The sequence below is a fragment of the Periophthalmus magnuspinnatus genome, chromosome 20 (genome assembly GCF_009829125.3).
Source record: "Periophthalmus magnuspinnatus isolate fPerMag1 chromosome 20, fPerMag1.2.pri, whole genome shotgun sequence".
Lineage (NCBI taxonomy): Eukaryota > Metazoa > Chordata > Actinopteri > Gobiiformes > Gobiidae > Periophthalmus > Periophthalmus magnuspinnatus.
In genome coordinates, this window is record NC_047145.1 from 16,261,582 (window position 1) to 16,284,961 (window position 23,380).

The following is a 23,380-nucleotide window of genomic DNA, read 5'->3' on the forward strand; positions in this document are numbered from 1 at the left end:
ATGCTAAGTGGAGAGAGGCAGTTCATCTCCTCTTTCAGCTTTTATCAGTGCTGCTGTGTTATGACTGAGCAGTAAATATTGTCCAGCTTTTTGTGGTAGGCAGTAAAAACCTAACTGGCCGCTAGTATAAAACTTGTGATTTTACATCCCCGCCAGAGTGAAGTGTGAGTTTTGATTTGAACGTTAACTGTGTCCAGATGCGGCAGACAAACCTAATTGGACCTGGAGCCAGTTAAATCCCAGCTCAGCTCAGCTCTGCTCTCTTACAGCTCCTTGGCCCGGCACTGGCCTTAAAGCACTTAAAGTTTTTGGACAACAAACAAAAACGTAAAAATACAGCCTAGCGCGTTACATGCTCTCCTGGGAGACACATGAAGAATAGCCCATCAGGAGCTGGATGGTGCATTGTAAAGTTAAGTTATAGAAGTACACTGCTGTTGAGAAAGGGTCAAAAGTGCATGAACAGCCGGTTGTATATCAAAAAGTCCACGTCAAGAAAAACATGATGGGGAAGACAGAGCAGAGCAGGCAAAAAACATGGCTGAACCAAGATCAGAGCAAAAAGAGATGTTGACATTCCACCTTTTATCAAGCACCTGGTTTTATCATTCGGCGCATGTGGTTTTATTTGGATCTGTCTCTCTATCACTCCCTCATCCTCCCCCTCATATTTTCCCTTACTCCTCCCTCCATCCATCTTGGCTTTTGGTTCTCCTCCCTTATTTTGACTCACTTTGTCAGCCCTGCTCCTCGCTCGCCCCCACACCCGCTTCCTCGCTATCATCTATCTGCCATCCATCCCCTTCTCTCTCCATCTCTCTTTCTCTCCCTCTTCTACTCCCCCCTTCTCCCTGACTTCCTGCTCTCCAGTCTGCCAGACGGTCATAATTAACGGAGAAAACGATAGTCCCCCTGGCCCTTGGGAGCCCTGTACACTGGCTGCCCTAAGTGTGTGTATTTCCCCTTACCTCCAGACTTGGCCTATAGTCCCACTCCACTCAATGCGTCTTTATGCTCACTGTCAATGTCAGAAGCATGATCTCACTCCCTCCAAAAAACACAGCAAATGACTAACAGAGACTCGAACACATGCAACACAGTGACCCACTGTCCAAGAGCAATAAGGCATGCTCATGGAAATGCCGAGTAATAACTATCCAGCCAGTATGGGGCTAAAACTTGAGGTCAAAAAGAGCAAGTTCGTTTTAAAACATGAAACCCATCAAAATATAATCATTTAGACACGTCATGTTATTATTACAGTAATATACTCTCACATAAACGACATAAAAGTTGCATTTCCTTGGAGTCTGCCTGCCCAGTCTCCACCCACAAGGCCTGATAAGCCGTATTGATGCTATCTGTCCGTCACAGCCAGAGGGCAGGCCTTACAGTCTGGAGGTCAGGACTCCTGTGGTCCCTTGGCTCTCCCCTCCTTCTTTATCTAAATAAACAATTAGACATTAGCTCCCATACAAGCAGAAAGAAAACAACCAACATGACAAGTACTTTGGGCTTTGAACTTAAATATTACAAGATTAAAACCTTAAAATATAGGCTACCTAATGGATTGTTTTACACATCATTTATTTTAGGCCTTTGTTCATCTTAAACATTTTACAATTCTTCTGAATATCTTTTCCATTTCAATGGGAAACTGTGGATGAGAAAATATCATATGTTAAAGTAAATGTTATGCTGAAAATGTGTGTACAATGTATCCATAAAACTAACCCACAAACTACACTCCAAGCCCTCTTCTAAGGTGCTGTAATGACTTGTGCAAATGCCCACTGACCCAGTGTTTGTTCACCCAGAACAGGTCCAGGTGAGCGGAGCGGAGTGTGAGATATGTGTCTTTACCACAGAGTAAATATTGTGTTGTGCTCTAGTAGCAGCCCTTCCCTGCTCTCTGCAGTAGCAGCACGCTCAACTGTTTATTTTCCTTCCTGATGGACGACTTCTTATCAAATAAGCAGACACTGCCTTCTAGTCTGCTGTCCAATCGCGCTTTCCCAAAGGAAATCCCGCCCACTTGTGCAGCTGTCATGAGGATGTGTCTGTTTTGAGTGACAGAGGAGGCAACCTGTGCTGTTCACATCTGTGCAGAGGCAGCAGAAATTTGCGTCTTCACTTCTTCTTCTTCAGTTTAGTGTGGGCCAAGACAGCTAAATCCTTACTGTGCTGAACCGTGAGAGACTTAACAGTCAGGATTTATGTTGTGAAAAACTTACACAGATGAGATTATGTGTTTATTCTGCTACCATAGCAACTATATTTGTTACAACAGAAAAATTATGGCTCTCATAAATGGTAGTGTAACTTCAGTGTGACTCATATGTAATAGTGCCAAATAACATTTATATTAAACTCAGAGATATCATTGTAGTTAACAACAGAGTAAATGTAACAATATTGTTATTAAACTGGTTTACTGGTACCGACACAGTAAATGAACCCCAACAGTAATGGTAACTGTGTAATGAGTGGAGAGTGCAATATTCTATTTTTTGGCCCTTTTATGACCCCAGCCTTTTGGGACAATGGATGGAAATTAGCCTTTGGTTATAACCCGGTGTTTACATTCATTTTGTATCATATCATGTCTGTACATTAATGTGCTCTGTCCCAATCAGATAAATAAATCAATGAACAACTTCTGTACTTTATAATTATGAGAGTTATAGTCCTCTACAAAGCACTATTTGTTCCTTTACTGTCTTCTTCCATAAGTTGTAAGTTTATGCTTTGATACAAAAAGCTGTAGCAATGTAAAGTTTTACCGTAAGGTGTAAGTGACATTTTAGGTATTTGTTGACTTGTAGGGGTTTTATATTCAGTCACACTAGATCTCTCACTACTTTTTGGTTTACACAACAATTAATCAGATACAAATGTAACAGTCACACTTTCTTAAATCCAGCACCATTTGCTAAATCCCTTTTCTAAACCCTGGGCTCTTTTCGTGTCACTTTACACTAACAGAGAACCACCACCCAAGTCGAGCTTCCTGGAAACTTACCTGGCCAAGAAAATTATTCACGCTTTGGCCCCGTTTTCCCCGTCAGACACCCTCAGGTAGAATAACTGGAACCACCTGGACGACCCATGCACTCCTCTTCATCACTAATGACAGCTGCCTCCTCCCAACCGAGAGAGCGAGAGAGAAAAAGAGAGAAGGAGAGAGGGAGAGACTGCATGGTTGTAATTACATGTTTATGCTTATGCTGCTTTAAAAGTCACCTAAAGCTAACATATGACCTTGCTTGTATGTTGTGTGTTCTTGTTCAGTGGAGTGTGTGTATGTAGTAAGTTGTGAGAGTAAATAAACTTGTAGGAGGAACTCACGTGGCGTTATTATCAGAGCTCACTGAAAAGACAAACTGTTTTTTCTCTACAGTTGTATTCACTCCTCCTCCCCTTTTTCTGCCCGACCCACCACACGCAGTACCTTATCCCCACCGCCCCAAATCCAACACATGGCTCCAATCACAAGAGTATTTTTAGCACTTTGGCTTTTCATCCTGGAATCCTAATCAGTTGTAGTAATGAGACTGTTTTCAGTACAATGTGAAAGTGAGGCTCTTACAGTCTGGCAGGGGTAAAACCAGGGGCCACTTTGACAAAGACTAACTTTGTTAAAGCCAAAACAAATTTATTGACTTAATAAAAATAAAACATTCACAGCATGAAAATCTCTGGGAGCTTGGCTGGTGAATAAAAGTAATCGTGGCTTAGTCAATCTTGGCTAAATTAGGATAATTCTTAACCTAGCAAAAGATGAATGTGCAATTACAAGTTTAAATGGTTGCAATGATATTTTACTTGGAACAGGGGCCCAAAGTGTAGAAATACACAAGTCCTGATTTGGAAAAACAGTGCAACCAAGAAATTAGCCGTGAGACACCATAGACCATTAAGAAGTTGACAGACGGCAAAAGTTAGTTGACTGATTTTGCCATTGGTTACTAAACTCATTGTATTGTACTTGTTAAATATAATCACCAAAGTGCAGTTTAAGCTAGGCACTATTTTGATTTCTCACCTGAGTTCATCTCTCCGGTGTTGTTCCCAGACAATATTTAAAACTAGTGACAAAGTGTAACCGAGATCAAGAAATAAATGAGGTTTGAGGCTTATTATCTGTATTTACCCTGATATTGACCATAGTACTGATTGAAATACCCAGCTTTGGAACATTTCAGGTTTATTATTGCTTATTGTTACAGTGCCACTTGAAATAGTCCTATATAATGCACAGGTCTGGTCTTCAACAGCATTTAATAGCACATAACAATAAACGCTGGTCTTAATCAGGAGGTCTGGAAAGTTGGGCCTGGGTTTAGGTCATATGGGGCGGACGACTTGTGCTTGATTGCAATCATATATCTGCACAGGCCACGTGACCCTCTGAAATGAAAACTCCTGCGGAATCACTTACTTTGATGAAGTTTGAAAAAAAATCCACAAAATAAAGTTTGGTTTGGACACTACACACACCCCCACACACACACTGGGGCTGTACAGTATGCAGACGCACACACAGTCACAATTTGTGGTCCACCGAGGTATTCTTTCTGCTTCTCTCTCTGCTCCACTACATACACACTGAACTGCACTCATTAATCCAGACTCAGGAAACCGCTCCAGTGAGCTCTCTGGCTGGAGGCCCCGCGAGGGAGGGGCGCAGGAGGGAGGAGGAGGGGAGGAGGGGAGGAGGGGAGGAGGGGGAGGACTGGGGATCAAAGCAGCAGACCTCTCTGAAAAGAAACAGCAGAAGAAGAGTAAGGAGAGTTTTGAGAGGGAAGAAAAGAGAAAAGGAAAGTTTCTTTTTGCTCTTGAGCTCTGAGAACACAGGAAGGGGAGAGGACCTGAAACCTCTCGATTTGATGAACTGGGAGTGACCAGTGGAGTGACAGCATCCATACCTCCAGGAAATGTGTATGTGCCTACACTCAGAAAGAGCACAGCTGACCTCTGCACAGAAAATACAGCTAGTTTCTTCGGGACAGAACCACAGATGGCTGAGATACAGAACACATACATTTCTCACAAAATCTCTGTGGGGAGGGCCAATCATCCTTAAGAAAATATTCCCCAAAGCACTAATTAGAAAAACGATGGTGCTCGTTAATAGCCTCTGCCTCACACACACAGAGAGTCCACCTTCATCTTACCCCACCCTCACCGTCCTCCTCCCTCCACATCCAGCTCACAATAAAAAACAACACAAAAACAAAAGTGAAAAGACTCTGGCAGAGGGATAGAGCGCGTTCCTCTGGCAGGCCTAGGTCAGGGCCCTATTTACCTACCGCACAGTGCAGCTCTGCCTACAGCGCCAAGCAGCACCTCCCATCGCACAGAAACCCGACCCTCCCCAACTCTTACACAGACGCACAGTCAAGAACAGCTTTCACAGGACGGCCCGGAGGTGGCACATGGAGATGGTTAACAGTACTGGGATCCAAATTTACTCCTGAAGGGACATTTCTCAAAGTTGGTTTAATAAAATGTGAAAGAGGTGGAGTTTGTTCCCCCTTTGGTAGACCTCATTTTTCCCCTGGTTCTCCCATGGCGATTAGGTTGCACAGTGCAGAAATCATGACTGTACAGGGAACGGACGACTCATGACCAATTCATTAAGTCATGTTCAATTATTTCATATTTTGCAACTTATGTACAAAGACAAATATAATATATAATATAAAGAGATTTGGTTTGTTTGCTTTAGGACTGCCTAAGGATTTGAGGAATAGGGTGTTTGATCCAAAGCAAAACTCATCAGAGACCCTTCATCAATGAGGTGTCTCTGAAACTGGACCTAGTTTTCTGAGGGAAGAAATAAGCTTAGACATTAACTAGCCCGCAATCACTATTATCTTAAAAGTGCATTTAATAATGCTGTAAATTTATCACTGTGACTTTGACCCATTATTTCCTGTATTGAAAACAATTTGAAGAATTTCACTTAAATCTTTTCCAATAAAGGTAAATTAGTGTAACAAGGATCTACTTACTTCATTTGTGAGAGCCAAACTGCTCTGCATTTGATTCTGGTGGATGTAAATGGGATAGTAATAAACATGCGAGATTACTACAACTACAAACATAATACTTGAAAAAAAATATGAATACTTTTATGTTTTTATTCTGAGATAGGAAAAACAGGAGTTTTGGATTGGACCTATATGCACAGGACACTTATCTGAGAAATCTGACATAAAAAACATGTTTGAAAATGCTCTACATTCTTAAAACAGCGTGTTCAAAAATACTGTACTTGTACTGTTTGTTTTTGCACTTTTGGTTTTTAATCTACACTTTCCTTGTGGGATAAGAAACCTAATGTTTTCGTTAAAGGCGGCCTTAAGTAAAGTGTTAATGCCATGTTTCCTTATCACAACAGATGAGGTGGCAACTTCGTCAAATCAATTTGTTTTTTCTACGCTCTCTTAGCTCTGTATCTGTAGCTGACATTTCCTCTATGTACCAAAGCTGAACCCAACCGCCTATTACCGCACCACACAGGCCCTTATTAAATGTATATATAGTCACGCTTCAGACGAGGACGCGCTCACTTTCTCATACAAAAACTCAGTGAATCCGGGTCAAAAGACAAACTCCCATTAAGTATATGAACACACTGTGAAAGCTTGACCACCACCCAAAACAATCTTTCGACCTCAGTGGGCGGTGAATCCAACATGGCTAACTGTACCTACTCCTCTCTCCACGGCAACAGTCCTCAGAAACATCTCACTTAATCTGACTGTATTTTTTCAGTGTTTGTAGCTTGTTATGGGAGCATTTTCTTTTCTTTTTTGTGGAGACACAGGAGTGCAGGGCCTTCGAGCATGGAGAGTGCAATTCCAGATGTGTATTTTACAGCTCAGCCGAGATGACAGGGCCGTAAAGTACCTCTCTGTTCTAGCCTGTAGGGGGAGAGAGAGAGGAGAGGGTGAGGTAAACGTCCCGGGACCTTAGCCAAGGAAAGAGAGAGAAAAAGAGAGAACTGGTGCTGGGAACAGGATAAGCATTTGGGACGATGTGAGAAAGGGGGGAAAGTACATTGGATGGGGTTCAGGGGTTGGAGAAGTTAAGTACGGGGCAGTTTGGAGTGCCTTGGGGAAAAGCAGGATGGAGACTGAATGAAATTGCTTTTCCTGGCAAAATATTCTGCTTTATTGTCTCAGGTGTGTCCAGCACAGATTTAAATGTGATGTTGAACTGGTTCACTTTTGTAGAGCAGTTTCTACAAGAACAACTTTAAGATATTTTGGGTCATGAACATTTAGCTAATATTTGTTTACCACCATTTTATGCTTTATGACTCTAAAACATTAACATAATCTATAGGACAGTAGGGGTGATTGCCCAAAATCTCAATCCCTGTAAATAGGTCATTAGTAAAACAGGTAAACAACTGCATAGCTATCCGTAGTGCCTAGTGCCTATATGGTGGGTTGGGTCAACAGTAAAATAAGAGAGTGGTCCATGGTCATAAAGTTCCCTTACCTTAAAGAAATATTCTTGTTTTCCTTGTCTGTTGTTCTTCACAGAAAGTGCAGTAAGACTCAGCCTGCGGGAAATGGAGAGAGACCAAGATTGATAAACTAATTAAATGTGTTCAGATGCTGGAATGGGAACAGAAAATAAGACAGTGTGCTGCAGATGTCAGAAATATAAAAGGCTATGGTATATTTATTGTTTGGCTGGTGCCCAGTGCAGATAAGCAAAAATGCATGATAAATAGTTACTGTCATTGTGAAGCTGATTTATGACAGCTTTGATGTTGGTAAATCTGTGGGAGACAATAAGAACACCCAGAGTCTCTCTTCCTCTCTGGGTGTTCTTATTATCCACAACCTGCAGAAACAACATGAAGCATCATTAAAAATTCTAATATCTGATGGCCCTTTTCCTGAACTCCTGTCTATACAGAAGAAAAAAGTGGCTTGTGAAAGTTACAGTATTAATTAACTAAACAAAATTATACTATTATAAATTGCATCTTTTTAAAATAGGCCTCTACCTTCCAGCTTTGTTAACATTTGTGCAGCTGGCTCATATTTCAATTAAAAACCATATCTAACTTATCAGGCTCAGGAGAGTGCCCAGTTTAAATGCATTTAACCTCATTCATTTGGTATCCTGTGCACATTTGTAGTTATATGAACATAGGCCTATCATATTGAAGAGAGACATGTTTAGTGGAATAACATCCTTTTTAATAAAATACAAAATAAGGTTGAACACAAAGTGCACTTTAAATGCGCTTTTTTAGTTGGAGGGACTTGGCTCAACACCAAAGGTATTTTAAACGACTGCAGCGTGTCCTGTATGAAACACATGTGTGAAAAATGTAGAAAAGCTGCAATGGGGAGAAAAAAGGGAGTGAAAGAGGACTATATCACGAAGGAGACATGGTGTAGGTGTATGTGTGCACGGGCCGGTGTGATCCAACTGCTGCAGCTCGTTAGTTACGCTCGTTAATGTGCGCCTGCTTTACTGGCCCTGTTCAAAGCCTGACGCACTGTTTCATCTCCAAAAACTCACCTTCTCCACGCGGACAGCACCGAGCGAGGGGGGAGAGAGGAGGTAAGGACGAGAGTGTGGCCTAATCTAGGCCTAAAATCGCTAAAACGAATGATGAAATCCAAATATGGGCTCCTCGTTCCCTATTCAATTAGTCCTGACCATGTGTTGTGATTGGACGAGACGCATCACTCCGCTGTATATGATAGAAGCCAATTTGAGAACTCAGTTTATCTACACACACTAATCACAGAGATCTGTTAAAATGGTTCAAACTGAGAGTAGGAGTGTGTTTAAGCTCTCACTCCTGTCGCCTGCTCTCCAAATTAGAAAGAAAAAGATTTCCATCCATCCATCCATTTTCTTCCGCTTATCCGGGGCCGGGTCGCGGGGGCAGCAGTCTAAGCAGGGACTCCCAGACTTCCCTCACCCCGGACACGTCCTCCAGCTCCTCCGGTGGGACCCCAAGGCGTTCCCAGGCCAGCCGAGAGACATAGTCCCTCCAGCGTGTCCTGGGTCTTCCCCGGGGCCTCCTCCCGGTGGGACATGCCCAGAACACCTCCCTAGGGAGGCGTCCAGGAGGCATCCTGAGCAGATGCCCGAGCCACCTCAGCTGGTTCCTCTCAACGTGTAGGAGCAGCGGCTCTACTCCGAGCTCCTCCCGTGTGACCGAGCTCCTCACCCTATCCCTAAGGGTGCGCCCGGCCACTCTGCGGAGGAAGCCCATTTCAGCCGCTTGTATCCGCGATCTTGTCCTTTCGGTCATTACCCAAAGCTCATGACCATAGGTGAGGGTAGGAACGTAGATTGACCGGTAAATCGAGAGCTTCGCCTTCCGGCTCAGCTCCTTCTTTACCACAACGGACCGATACAGCAACCGCATCACTGCAGACGCTGCACCGATCCGCCTGTCAATCTCACGCTCCATCCTTCCCTCACTCGTGAACAAGACCCCGAGATACTTGAACTCCTCCACTTGGGGCAGAGACTCACCACCCACCCGGAGAGAGCAAACCACCTTTTTCCGGTCGAGAACCATGGCCTCGGATTTGGAGGAGCTGATTCTCATCCCAGCCGCTTCACACTCGGCTGCAAACCGCCCCAGTGCCTGCTGCAGGTCCTGGCTCGAAGAAGCCATCAGGACAACATCATCTGCAAACAGCAGAGATGAAATCCTGTGGTTCCCAAACCAGGCCCCCTCCGGCCCCTGACTGCGCCTAGAAATTCTGTCCATAAATATAATGAACAGAACCGGTGACAAAGGGCAGCCCTGGCGGAGTCCAACATGCACTGGGAACAGGTCTGACTTACTGCCGGCAATGCGAACACAGCTCCTGCTCCGGTCATACAGGGACCGGACAGCCCTTAGCAAAGAGCCCCGGACCCCATACTCCCAGAGCACCCCCCAAAGGACACCACGAGGGACACGGTCGAATGCCTTCTCCAGATCCACAAAACACATGTGGACTGGTTGGGCATACTCCCATGAGCCCTCGAGGACCCGATGGAGAGTATAGAGCTGGTCCAGTGTTCCACGACCAGGACGAAAACCACACTGCTCCTCCTGAATCCGAGGTTCGACTATCGGTCGGATTCTCCTCTCCAGCACCCTGGAATAGACCTTACCGGGAAGGCTGAGGAGTGTGATTCCCCTGTAATTGGAACACACCCTCCGGTCCCCCTTTTTATACAGAGGGACCACCACCCCGGTCTGCCATTCCACAGGTACTGTCCCCGACCGCCACGCGATGTTGCAGAGACGTGTCAGCCAAGACAGTCCCACAACATCCAGAGACTTGAGGTACTCAGGACGGATCTCATCCACCCCCGGAGCCTTGCCACCGAGGAGCTTGCCAACCACCTCAGTGACTTCAGCCAGGGTGATGGACGAGTCCGCCTCTGGGTCCCCAGTTTCTGCTTCCTCCTCGGAAGACGTGACAGTGGGATTGAGGAGATCCTCAAAGTATTCCTTCCACCGCCCGACAACATCCCCAGTCGAGGTCAGCAGCTCTCCACCCGCACTGTAAACAGTGTTGGTGAAGCACTGCTTTCCCCTCCTGAGGCGTCGGACGGTTTGCCAGAATCTCTTTGAGGCCGTCCGATAGTCCTCCTCCATGGCCTCCCCGAACTCCTCCCAACCCCGAGTTTTTGCCTCTGCGACTGCCCGAGCCGCGGCACGCTTGGCCTGCCGGTACTCATCAGCTGCCTCAGGAGTCCCACGAGCCAACAAGGCTCGATAGGACTCCTTCTTCAGCTTGACGGCATCCCTTACTTCCGGTGTCCACCACCGGGTTCGGGGATTGCCGCCGCGACAAGCACCACAGACCTTACGACCACAGCTACGAGCAGCCGCATCAACAATAGAGGTGGAGAACATGGCCCACTCGGAGTCCATGTCTCCAACCTCCCCCGGGATCAGGGAGAAGCTCTCCCGGAGGCGGGAGTTGAAGACCCCCCTGACAGAGGGCTCCGCCAGACGTTCCCAGCAGACCCTCACAATACGCTTGGGCCTGCCAGGTCTGTCCGGCTTCCTCCTCCGCCAGCGGATCCAACTCACCACCAGGTGGTGATCAGTTGACAGCTCAGCCCCTCTCTTCACCCGAGTGTCCAAGACACGCGGTCGGAGGTCAGATGACACGACAACAAAGTCGATCATCGACCTCCGACCTAGAGTGTCCTGGTGCCATGTGCACCGATGGACACCCTTGTGCTCGAACATGGTGTTTGTTATGGACAAGCTGTGACTAGCACAGAAGTCCAATAACAAAACACCGCTCGGGTTCAGATCGGGGAGGCCGTTCCTCCCAATCACGCCCCTCCAAGTGTCACTGTCGTTACCCACATGGGCGTTGAAGTCCCCCAGGAGAACAACGGAGTCCCCGGTTGGTGCACTGTCTAGTACCCCTCCCAGGGACTCCAAGAAGGCCGGGTACTCTGCACTGCTGTTTGGCCCGTAGGCCGACACAACAGTGAGAGACCTGTCCCCGACCCGAAGGCGCAGGGACGCGACCCTCTCGTTCACCGGAGTGAACCCCAACACGCAGTGGCTGAGCTGTGGGGCAATGAGCAAGCCCACACCAGCTCGCCGCCGCTCCCCGCGGGCAACGCCAGAGAAATGGAGAGTCCAACCCCTCTCAAGAAGATGGGTTCCAGAGCCCAAGCTGTGCGTGGAGGTGAGGCCGACTATATCTAGCCGGTAACGCTCAACCTCCCGCACAAGCTCAGGCTCCTTCCCCCCCAGCGAGGTGACATTCCATGTCCCCAGAGCTAGTCTCCATGTCCGGAGATCCGGTCGTCGAGGTCCCCGCCTTCGACTGCTACCCGGATCTCTCCGCACCCGCCCCTCATGGCTCCTCCCGCAGGTGGTGGGTCCACGGGAGGACGGCCCCACGTCGTTTCTTCGGGCTGGGCCCGACCGGGCCCCGTGGGGAAAGACCCGGCCACCAGGCGCTCGCTGCCGAGCACCCACCCCAGGCCTGGCTCCAGGGTGGGGCCCCGGTAACGCCAGTCCGGGCGACGTAAACTGCCTTGTTGTATTTTTCTTCATGAAGGGCTTAGAAAAAGATTTCGTTCTGTTAAAAATGAAAGCCGTTCAAAAGAGCTTCACATCACTATAGGCAGGTGTTTCCTTGTAATAATCATGGGATAGTATAGATCTTTAAGTTCTTGTTAAATTGTGTCCCAGTGATTTGCTATTCCGATCTACAGGTGGGTCAGTTTTTGTCTTGGCAAATGCTTTAATGAACAGTGTCACTGGTTTATCACTTATACTTATGTTCCAATAACATTTACAGATTTTTTAAGGTGCTATTTCTCTCTTTGCAATATATCTTTATCGCGCTGTGGGTTTGCTCAAGATTGAGTGATGGACAGTTCACTTTCCCTTATTCCAACTACAATCTGTTGAGTATACAGTAATACCACAAACTATCTTCATTCACCCACCTTGCCTAGAATGAGTGTAGTGTGTGATTGGAGGGACCGATAGCACAGATTGGCTACCTATCTATTCCGCCACAGGGCAGCTATGACTACAATAGTACATTACCGTAGAGTATGGAGTGAGTGAACAATGCACAAAAGTGTAATGTGTCTTTGAGCGTCTGAAAAAGCAATATAAGACTAATTCATTATTAATACTATTACTGCAGGTTTTGTTTATGTCTTAAGGCCAGTACCTCTGTAGAACCCCATTACACGGCACGCACGCTGGTGTGCTTCAGTTCCAGTAATATGTGCAAGGGAGTTTGTTGACATTATGAGTTGGGCATTCTTCATAAATTCCAAAATATCATACAACAGTTAAAACAAAAAGCAGCTGCTGACCCATGAACCAACCCTCACACCATGAGCCTGAACTGCAGTCGTGTTCAAGTTGTGCAAGAGGCTGTGGTTTGGAGCCTTAAGATGTTTCATAAAACAATGCCAATGTCATTCATTGTAATTACATATAATAAATAATGTTAGACAATCTGTTGAATGAGAGAGGACCTCCCCAGTCATGTATACTAGGCCTAAAGGTGTGAAGCGCAAGTTTTACATGTCCTTAAGACTCATGTGTGACATAATGACAGTGTCCTCTAACATAAGGTTGAGAAGAATTTTTGATTTCACTTAATAGAGCTGGATATTTTGTGAGTTGATCCAACAACTTGGTGGTGAAAATTAGTACCTCAAAGGTTACAGTCTCCGTCAATTTACATTTTAGACAATACTTCAACATTGTGAGTGAAGACTTTTCTGTACCCATATGTAAATCCTTTACTCCTGAACAGAAACATCCCTGGTTTAATTGCAAGTTTGGATGGCTTAGAGCAAAAGAAACAGTCCTACTTTCCAATTCATGAAGGACACTTGGGCATTCTTCTGTCAGTATTATAAAGAAAAGTGATTTACATGTAAGATGGACTCATTGCACTTTAGTATGTAGCATGTGATCCATACAGAGGGTATAGGAGGCCTGTGTACCATGTTGTATCCCAGTGTGTGCGTGCGACGGCGTCCTCAGCCTCTCTTCCCCTCCCTCTGGCTCTCAGCGCTCTATAGGCACGCCAGCACCTCTAGGTCCAGAGAGCACAGCATTCTGGGGGATCAGAAACAGATGTGCCGGCTGCCCTGCTTTTCTTAACTTACACACACACATGTACACACAGTTAAATTAGCTATACACACACACAGTTAGAAATGCTGGCACTGATTCAGAACCGGACCAAGAGCCAGTGGGCCAGCCTGACCCTGAGCTTGACCTCGGCCCGCAGCACCTCAGACAGGAAAGGGACGCAATTGGCTTCAGCTGTGACCTCAGGCCCGTGCTCTCCTGGCTGTCCCCCCCTCACTCATTAAGACAAACTGTTTTTAAAGGCAAAGCAGCTTTCACTAGCACTAAAGCCAACACCCCGGAGCACGGAGAGAGGGGCGACCGGGGGAGAGGGAAGGTGCAGGAATGAGAAACAATTACAGAAAGAGCAATGGGGTACAAAAGAGGTATTAAGAAAAGAACAGAAGATCAAGGTATAAGGGAAAAAGTTAGAGGCCGATACCAGACAGACTGGAGCGGGGAGACTCAGGGATATCACTTGCAGCTGTTACAGACTCCTTACTTTCCCAGAATCCTTTGCAACTTGGCATAGGTTTCGCAATAAGAAAAGGGCGGTGTCATGGTTACATCCATATCAAACATCCAAAACACCAGCTTTGAATAAGAAGGCAATGAAGTCACTTTCTAATAATGAAAATTAAAGCTGTGTAATTATGACCAGCAATGAGTGAGCTGCGTTGGTCTTGGAGACAGACTAAGTGTACAAACAGCATATTTGTTTATTTTGGGGTGAAGTGCATTTGGCATATGGAAAGAACTGGCATCTATAAAAAACAATCCAACCCTTTTTATTTGCAATGTGTTTGTCATTCTTTTAATCCATCAATACCACATTTTTCTTCCAACATCTCCCCCAACAGTGGATACTAGTGTTCAGACACAGTGGAAAAGTCTATGTGTCTGCAAAACTGCTGAAAACATTTGCATATTTCATGTTTGGCAAGCTGCAATGACCAAAAAGTGAAGTAAAAGTAAAGAAAACAAACTACACAGGTCTATCATGCATGTGTGTAAGTCAGAGTGGCAGGGCATGCTGAGGTAGATTAATGCCACTGTGCAACCATTCAGGGCTGACTGATGTGCGTCCCAAATTGATTTATGAAAACGGCCCTTAATCAATTATGTGTGGAGAAAGGGGAGAAAGGAGAAGGGGGAGAGGGGAGATCGCAGGGGGGCTGAGTGGGGCATAAAGGGTGCATGGATAGGACCAAGCGGAGGAGTTTGAATGATGCTGCTTTGCTCAGGAATGTGTCAAAAGCACGTCAACTCATGCCACAGGTGTCCAGCATGGAGGATGTGAAGCTCCGTCAGAAATACACAATACAGTGAATCTGATACTGATATATGCAGCCAAGTGTATGGGCAACACACTGTGCGAGCTACATCACTGGCATCCATCTTCATGTAGTGGACTGAAAGCACTGCTGTTCTCCTATATAGGCCTCATTTGTCCCACTTAAGAAGGCCTACATGATATTTGTGTGAGTGGACTTGTGTTTCAGAGTGATGTGGTGTGGTCGTAGTAGTGGTTGATTTTTGGAGGGGAGCAGTGGAGTAGAGCAAAGCTGTAGTTGTTTAAAAAGCCCTGGCCCTGCGTTGCCTTTGTACCAGAGACAAGGCTGCACGGGGGAAGTGGAGGGTCACGCTGAGAGCTCGTTTCTCCTGCCTGTCAGTGCTCTATCTGAGACCCAGCCGGAACTAATCAACTCCAATAGGTCTCCCCATTACCCAGGGTGCACTGGGCCGGGGGCTTGGGGGCTAGTCCCTCTCCTCCTTCTCCTCCACTGCTCCTCGATCCCCTGCATACTTACATGCCCGCGCAGCACACAACGCTCCCACTGTTTCACACCAAAGCAATAATAAACACTTGCAATAATATTTTCACAGCAAGCAACAGCCTGCTTCAGATCAGAGCCCAGTGCAGCTGTGGACTGGACTCAAGGGCACGGGCACCCCTCACATGGACACAGACAGACCCCCTCACGCACACATCCACAAAATACTGCAACAAACAAGTACAGCCTAAGGTAAACACAGCATGACAGAGGCTTGAGTAGTGTTAAACCAACCCAACATTACAATAGTGGATTTTATTTATTTTATTTTTCACATTTTGTCATTCTCATACTGGGCATAACACTACTGAAGCATGACTGTAACAAGCACAAAGAAGTGCCCCCTATTGGCTATGGAATGTCATTATTTATCATCAATAGTCTTGAAATGCAGTTTAGCTTAGTTAATTTACTTAATTAGACAGGGATAGTGTACAATATCTTAACAGGTGAGATGCATTATACCATTGTAGTCCCTGAGGCTGATGTTAAGTTAATAAAATCACTCAAAGAAAATGACACAATGACCATCACTGTCAAAAAAATCATCTCTCCCATCCAGCAATCCAGTTTCTTGATTATATAACACTTGAAGGAGGGATCAATATCACGGCTGATGTCCACTTTGCTCCAGTGTGTGCTGAGGCATTAGTGTGTGTGTTTTTCTGAGTGACTCTGGTCTCCTTTGCAAAGGTGAAGTGGGGGCAAATTTAAATAAGTAAAGAAAACTGCCCCTCCTCCCACTGCACCCACATTAAACCTGATACTTTCTATAACTTAGCTTTGTTTCATAATAGTCAAGCAATATGCTAGTAGGTTTAAATTTTATATAGATAACGTATATTACAGTTTTTATGTATATAGAAATAAATAACTGTATAAGACTTTAGCAGGGGTCTTTTTAGATGATCACATGGCAAACTCAAAGTGAAGGGTTAGCATTGAGAGGCACTGGGGTAGGGTTAATCCCCATTCAGTCTGTCCTTCACTGGGTGTAGAGGGGTACAATGAGCCCCTCCCGTCCCCTCCCTGAAATGTCCCTACGACCTATGACCCCACATTTACGGACGTCGTCCCAGGACCTTTTATGCCCTGGTCCTGTTATTATCTGCAATATTTACTCCTTTTGATTTTCCTACTGACCATTGTAGTCACCCACACCACAGACAAGAACACTCAAGGGCTCTCCACACCACTTCAACATCACCTGTCAACTAAAGATACTAAAGTAAACAATCCTCTGATGTATTTGAGACTTTTACAAGAAACCTAAAGCTGGTTAACAAGGGCTCTAAACAAAATGGAAGATATGCAAGGCAACTTTAATGTAATCCAGACACACAGTAATTCAAAATGCTTTACAGAATAAGAAAGACATTAAAATCACAATACAAATAAATACAGACATAAATATAATCATCAATAATCATGATAAAATTAACATGAAAGTAGAAAAGTGCAGAATAAAAACCTTTCAGTCATATGCACAGCTAAACAGAACCGTTTTGAACCTGGATTTAAATATTGTAAAAGTAGAGGCCTGTCTCACATCTTCAGGAAGACTGTTCAGGTTTTAGTTGGATAAAACTGAAACACCTGGTTCCCCATGTGTAGTTCTGATTCTAGGCACCAGTAGGAGGCAGGTCCCTGAAGTCCTCAGAGTGTGAGATGGGTCACATGGCACTAACATGTCAGAGATGAACTTTGGTGCTGGTCCATGGAGAGACTTGTTCACTAACAGAGCTGCTTTAAAGTCTATTCTCTGCACCACAGGAAGCCAGTGCAGAAATCTGAGCACAGGACACATGTGCTCGTCCTAGTCAGGACCCGGACAGCAGCGCTCTGGATGTACTACAGGTGTCTTACCGCTGGTTTAGAAAGGCCAGTGAGTAGGCCAAGATATAGGCTATAATGTATACAGATTAGTATTTGAAATTAGTATGTTGTAATAATTGTTGTGCTATTTATAGACAATACAAAACTTTCCTCGCTTGAGTAAATGAACAACTCCACACATAGTGCAAACAGTACTATTATAAGTAGCCAATATACAATATGTTATTATATAAAAATAAATTATGCATTAGGGTCATTTTGAAATTTAAATTTTCAGCAAAGATTAATATATATATATTGGAAATAGCTTTGTACTTTATGTTTGGTTAACTTTTGTTCAAGAGTATTAAGAAAGGTTAAATATTGATAGCTCAAACTAGCTGCACACAACTCAACAGGTTTCACAGATTTTCTTCCTGCTGGGCCACAGGCTCTCACAAATGGCTCTTTGTTGCCATCTGCTGACACAGAAAAGAAACATGAAAATACGAAAATGTTAAGTTAAAGAAGAAATATGAAGTGCTGAAATACAGCCTCATACAAATTGTATATTAGACTTATTTTTGCATTTTAACCCTTTAAACACTGTTTTTGTTTACAAATAGACATGTAAAACAAAAAGCCAAACAATGTTAAACGAAATGACAGAAATAAAAAGGATGAATATAGTGAGTAGTAGTAACAGGAGTTACTGTGTTAAAAGAAAATCTTCTGAGGTCAGACCATTTCCACTTTAAGAGAAAAGTGCCAAATTATATAATATTATTTCACTAAACCATATTTTTTCATTTGATTTAAACACAAGAAACGGTGTAGTTTAAAGTATTTATTTCAGTCTAGATAAAAATGTTAAAATATAATAATATTAAAATAATAAAAACAATCTCAGTTTGTAAATTCACACATTGCCTCTTGTCATCGGAGATGAGTTGACAGGGAAAACCAGCCGTCTGGTGACTTCTGCTTCTCATCCTGTTATGATTAACGATTATATTTCATTTTAGATCACAATCATGCACATATTTTGAAATGTTAAGTAAAATGTTGCAAACCTTTGTTCCTTTGTTGCTTCTGAGACTTTGAGAAGGTGATGGTTCATTAAAAGCAGCTCTGAATCATAAGTTTGAAGGTTACTCAATTACTCATTCAGATGTTTAACTATTTTATTATTATTTTTAATATTTGAGGTCAAGGACTCACTCTTTAGTTGGCAGCATGGGCTCCTGCAGCAGACAGATTTCTGAACTTGCTCTACGATCTAAACCCACAGAACTTTATCAACCTTAACACCATAGAAACAGTGCAGTGTTGGTCAGGTTTGTACACTTTACCTGTAACTGGACTGACATCTGAGTGTGGGACGGGGGAAACAGAAGGAGACAGTTTAGCTGATGTTATGCGTTTTTGTTGGTCGATAATCTCAAGTAATCGAGTCCTGGCTGCTGCACTTTGTCTGTTCAACTCCAGGAGGCGCTGTTCCACACTACTCATATTGAGGATGCTTGTCTCTGCCTAAATGAAACAATGTTGCAAGTTCTACATTAGTATGTATTATGTTATTCACTGTAATTACATTGAGCACACCTGTTGTTCACTTTCAGTCGGCTGTGTGGAGCTGGCAACACTGGGCCCAAACCCCCTTCGGTCTGCAGCACTGTGAGGTGAGCCTTTGCTTCCACTGCTCAAGCTCCTCTCCTCCAGGTAACTGTTGCTGGGAGACACTCTATGACTCTGGGCCTGACTCAGCTGTGCCTTGATAAGCTCATTCTGTCGACTGAGCTGAGCAATCTCTGCCATCATGGCCTCTGTGGACAGTTTAGAGCTCAGAGGCGAAAGTGAGACTGAAGATGTGGAGGGCAAGCTGGTGAGGTTTGAGCCCAAAGCTTTGATGCTTTCAGAAGAATGCAAGAGCTGAGCGGGAATAGGATGAGCTTCTACTAAAGACAAAATTGTAGAAAATTTGATTAAACATGGTGAACAGTATACAAGAATAAGTTCATATAAAAAGAACAAAGCCTTTTACCTGCTACATGTGTCCAGTGATCTCTCTGTTGAGGAGGTGAGAGCAGGACCACAGGTGTCATTTCTGTTTGGACATCATCTCTCTCAGCAACTAGAGCTATAATATTATGCAGTAGAACACATTTAGCAAATGTATAGTGAAATTATTCTAACTACATTTGATATTTATAATAGTTTAGTTACACTGTACATTTATACAATTTATATACACTCCCTGGCCAAAATAAAGTCACCAGCAAAAAACAATTTATTCTCATCCAGCATTGCATTAATTTTTCACCAAGATGTTGCATTGATGATGGTTGAGTCTGACCGCTGCACAAAGCCTTCTCCAGCACATCCCAAAGATTCTCAATGGGGTTAAGGTCTGGACTCTGTGGTGGCCAATCCATGTGTGAAAATGATGTCTCATGCTCCTGAACCACTCTTTCACAATTTGAGCCCGATGAATCATGGCATTGTCATCTTGGAATATGCTCGTGCCATCAGGGTAGAAAAAATCCATTTATGGTATAACCTGGTCATTCAGTATATTCAGGTGTCAGCTGACCTCATTCGTTGAGCTGTACTGTTGCTGAACCTAGACCTGACCAACTGCAGCAACCTGTAGCTATTTGCTTAGTTAAATCCAGGTGGCAACTTGTTTTTTGGCCAGGCAGTGTATTGTAGTATTTTATCTTTGAAGTATAGTTTACGACCAAAAAAACACATCACCTCTAGACAGTCTTGCAGCTGGGACAGGTTCCTGTGTTGGGGCACAAGGCATCTCAGTGCTACCCATCACCAACACCACAGTGTCTACTTTCTCTTCTATCTCTTCTATCCTCTGCTGAAAATGAGACTAAAAAGTAACAAAAAGATATGTATAAATATAAACACTACACTATGATATTCTTCAAAACCCACCTTTAAAGTGGCTGTCTCCTCTCTCAAAGCAGTATTTTCTGCAGTAAGTGCATGGATCAATCCTTGTTGCTTCCTTAATTCTTCTTCAAATTGTCTTCTTTCCAAAGCAGCCTTTTGACACTCCTCTTGGTTCTGATGTTGTCATGAAAGACATAGCAATCATTACAAATGTGCGTAACAAAGAAAACTAAGTTGCAAATGCAGGTTGTATTACATTCGGTATTTACTGTACCTGCTTAAAGAGGTGCACCAGTCGCCCTAAACTTGAAACTAAAGCCACAGAGAATCCAGTGAGCCCTTTGGTCCTGTTTGGGTGGACACAGTGATCTGATGTGGGGATTGTATCCGGACTACAGCCATCCAAGTCTGCCTCCACTTGTTCCAGCATGCACTGCAACAGACCCAAACTGGACTGGTCTCTACTGAGAGAAGTGAAGGAAGAACCATCCAGCTCTGAGCTCCGATCAGCACATTTCTTTGTTTTTCTCACTGAACTTTTGACGCTGCCTGGAAAACATGTACAATGACAAAATATTCACCTTATTCCAGAAGTTGCTGTGGGCACCGCCATTGTCATTCAGGTTGTATTAATTTGTTTGGGGCTGATTATCTTGACAGCAAATAAGTTCTATATGGATTACAAAGCCGTTTTAAAGTCTACCACAGAATCGGTGCAGTGTTGACTTGTTGGTCATATGAACATTGAAGATTTTACATCAACCTACTTTATATCATATATTAGCAGGAAAACTTTTCCCAAATTCTCCATTGAAATTAATGGGATTCCCACTTAACCGGAAATGCCACCAGGAAGATTTACAGCAGAGGTGGGCCAATAGGACTATGAAATACAGGATATTGCAAAATCAATGAAAATCCAATAGTTAAATTGCAAGATAAAACTACCTGAATGGCCTGTAGAATGCTCAGGATTGAGCACTTGAGAAATCATTTCTCCATCATTGCTTTCCATTTCCTGTCTATGTGAGCGTCTGACCCGCTGAACAGCCACAGTGGCATTAAGAGCTAAAAATAAAGACCAGTTAGATTAGGGTTGATGTGCCCAAGAATACATATGCAAACATCTTTTTTTTTTATTGCTTATACATGTACCTCGTTGGTCTGGGGCCTTGCTGGCTCCCTTTGGAGTTACTGGAATACTGTTGGCAGTCTGATTCCTGACCACTTTGCCTGTGGTTCTTGACTTCATTTTGCGAATATTAGTTCTGCAAAGAAAACAACAAAGTAACAGATGTAACTGCAGGGAATAACACCTTATAGTGTCAAATAATAGAATGATACCTTCGTATGACGTTGTCCTTTTGAACACAATCCTCTTCATCAGAATAGCCAAACTCATTAAGAGCCTGTGAAAAAATAAAACAACTTAAACACACCACTGTAACAGTAAAGCTGTGTTTTATTAAGAAAAGCTAAACACCTGTGGGTCCATCATAGACTGACTAAGCAGTGAGAGCTCAGTGGGAGGATCTAATCGTTGAAACACAGGAAGCACTGAGTCAGAACTGCAGTTTGGTGCCATGGTTACATTAGGGTGACCTAAAGGAAAAATATAAAACTATTTCATGCATGTGCAGTTCAACACATATAGAATACAAATTTGCCATGTACCAGCCTGTCTGTGGGGGGCATCTCCAAAAATGTCCTTGACAACAGACATGGCCCTATCAGAACGAGCTAGGACATCCTGCAACAGCATCTGATCAGAGAGGACCTGACAGTTGAAACAAGTGGGGGGGGGGACAAATTAGAATGCAAGAATATCTTCACAGATCTTATTTTACACTAAGACAAATCCTTATAAACCTCTCTGATGATGCTGAGACTAGTCTGGTCCAGCGGCGATGGGCTCCCATGTCTAAGGCGACGTTTTAAAGCTTTTTCCCTCAAGTCCCACTGAGCTGAAACTTTGTTATGTGACTTCATCATCTCATGTCTGTGACTCTAGAAAAAACATCATCATTAGGACCATGGATAAAACTAAACAAAAATAAAGAGAAAATTAGTCATGTTTTACCAGTTCTGCAGGTGTCAGCTTGTGGACAGACAGGTCGTTTACTGTGCTCTAAAAAGATAACATTTGACATAGTGCTGCGTTTAAGTATGTACACTGTGATCCATATCATACCCACCACCCATTCTTTCTTTGAAGGCGCTGTCTTTTTAGGTTGCAAGATCCTCTTTCCTTTGGGATGCTGTTGTCGTCCAAACCTCACAGACGACATCTGATTTGAAGAATGAACAAACATAAAATATGTCTAAGCACACATAAAACATTACTGAACGTGACTCAGTAAAAACAACAACCAAAACGTAAAGTACAAATGAGAAATCTGACAGGTATTACTTGCTACATAAGTCGTTAACACTAAAGTTTTACTGGTGCAGAACGCGCAGATCAAATGAGAAACCTACTTTAGTAAAACAAGTGCACCTTTTGAGCGATGTTTGGAGAAGCAGAAGAAAAGAATAACTTGTCAACTAGTTACTGAATGATTTCCATCGGTCTTATATGACAGTTTTAAACAGTTGCGCGCCACTTCCTGTGTTGTTGCCACGGGACACCGCTTTACCACAAGGCATTCTGGGAAATTGAGTATAATGCCAAACGTGCGTTTTAATTACACTGTTATACTTTTGCATGTTTCATAGAGCTTGAATGGGTTAAGCAGATTCAAATGAATATCGCAGTATAGTGTAACTATATTTCTTTTGCCAGTAGGACTCAAACTATGGCTGGGCTGTTTGTCTAGTGGCCGTAAGATGTTTTGAGTTCGCATGAAATTCTGAATCATACCACTAGATGGCACTAGATGGCAGTATTATTGAGCTCACGACCCCTCCTAGAGACCAGAGACTGGAAAAAAAGTTAAACTGAAGAAGTTATTCTGTTAAATTAGTATAGGGTATTTAGTAGGTTATAAGAATATATTTATAATTCATTATTCGCAAATGTACATCGGATTCGGTTGGGTCGGAGCAATTTCTGTTTTCACACATGGTACTAGACCATGTTTTGTTGACAGTTACAAATTGCAGCGATTAACTACAACAACATTTATAATGTCTAGAGAATCTAGATTTACCAGACCTCAAATAAAATAGCATTCTCATGTGCCATTTGAAC

The 23,380-nt window shown here is 43.7% G+C and overlaps 1 protein-coding gene across 1 annotated transcript; it reads right to left on the reverse strand.

Annotated features, from left to right (window-relative positions):
• Positions 1-18,123: 18,123 nt before the first annotated feature.
• spice1 (spindle and centriole associated protein 1) lies at positions 18,124-22,791 on the reverse strand. Its single transcript, XM_055229977.1, has 18 exons — positions 22,669-22,791; positions 22,386-22,478; positions 22,271-22,318; positions 22,060-22,197; positions 21,865-21,967; positions 21,674-21,792; positions 21,535-21,599; positions 21,346-21,458; positions 21,139-21,258; positions 20,465-20,739; positions 20,233-20,364; positions 20,041-20,167; positions 19,328-19,423; positions 18,889-19,241; positions 18,636-18,816; positions 18,505-18,562; positions 18,357-18,414; positions 18,124-18,276 (listed from the first exon to the last, which is right to left on the reverse strand). The coding sequence occupies exons 2-18, from the start codon at positions 22,476-22,478 to the stop codon at positions 18,220-18,222; spliced, it is 2,136 nt and encodes a 711-aa protein (XP_055085952.1). The 5' UTR covers positions 22,669-22,791; the 3' UTR covers positions 18,124-18,219.
• Positions 22,792-23,380: the final 589 nt, after the last annotated feature.

What these genes read in the sequence shown, in the direction of transcription:
- spice1 (XM_055229977.1), bottom strand. Translation starts at nt 22,478, where the DNA reads ATGTCGTCTGTGAGGTTTGGACGACAACAGCATCCCAAAGGAAAGAGG. An exon ending in AAGGACAACGTCATACGAAG is followed by an intron (nt 21,459 to 21,534) that starts GTATCATTCTAT and finishes TTTTCTTTGCAG; the next exon opens with AACTAATATTCGCAAAATGA. An exon ending in GCATTCTACAGGCCATTCAG is followed by an intron (nt 20,740 to 21,138) that starts GTAGTTTTATCT and finishes CATGTTTTCCAG; the next exon opens with GCAGCGTCAAAAGTTCAGTG.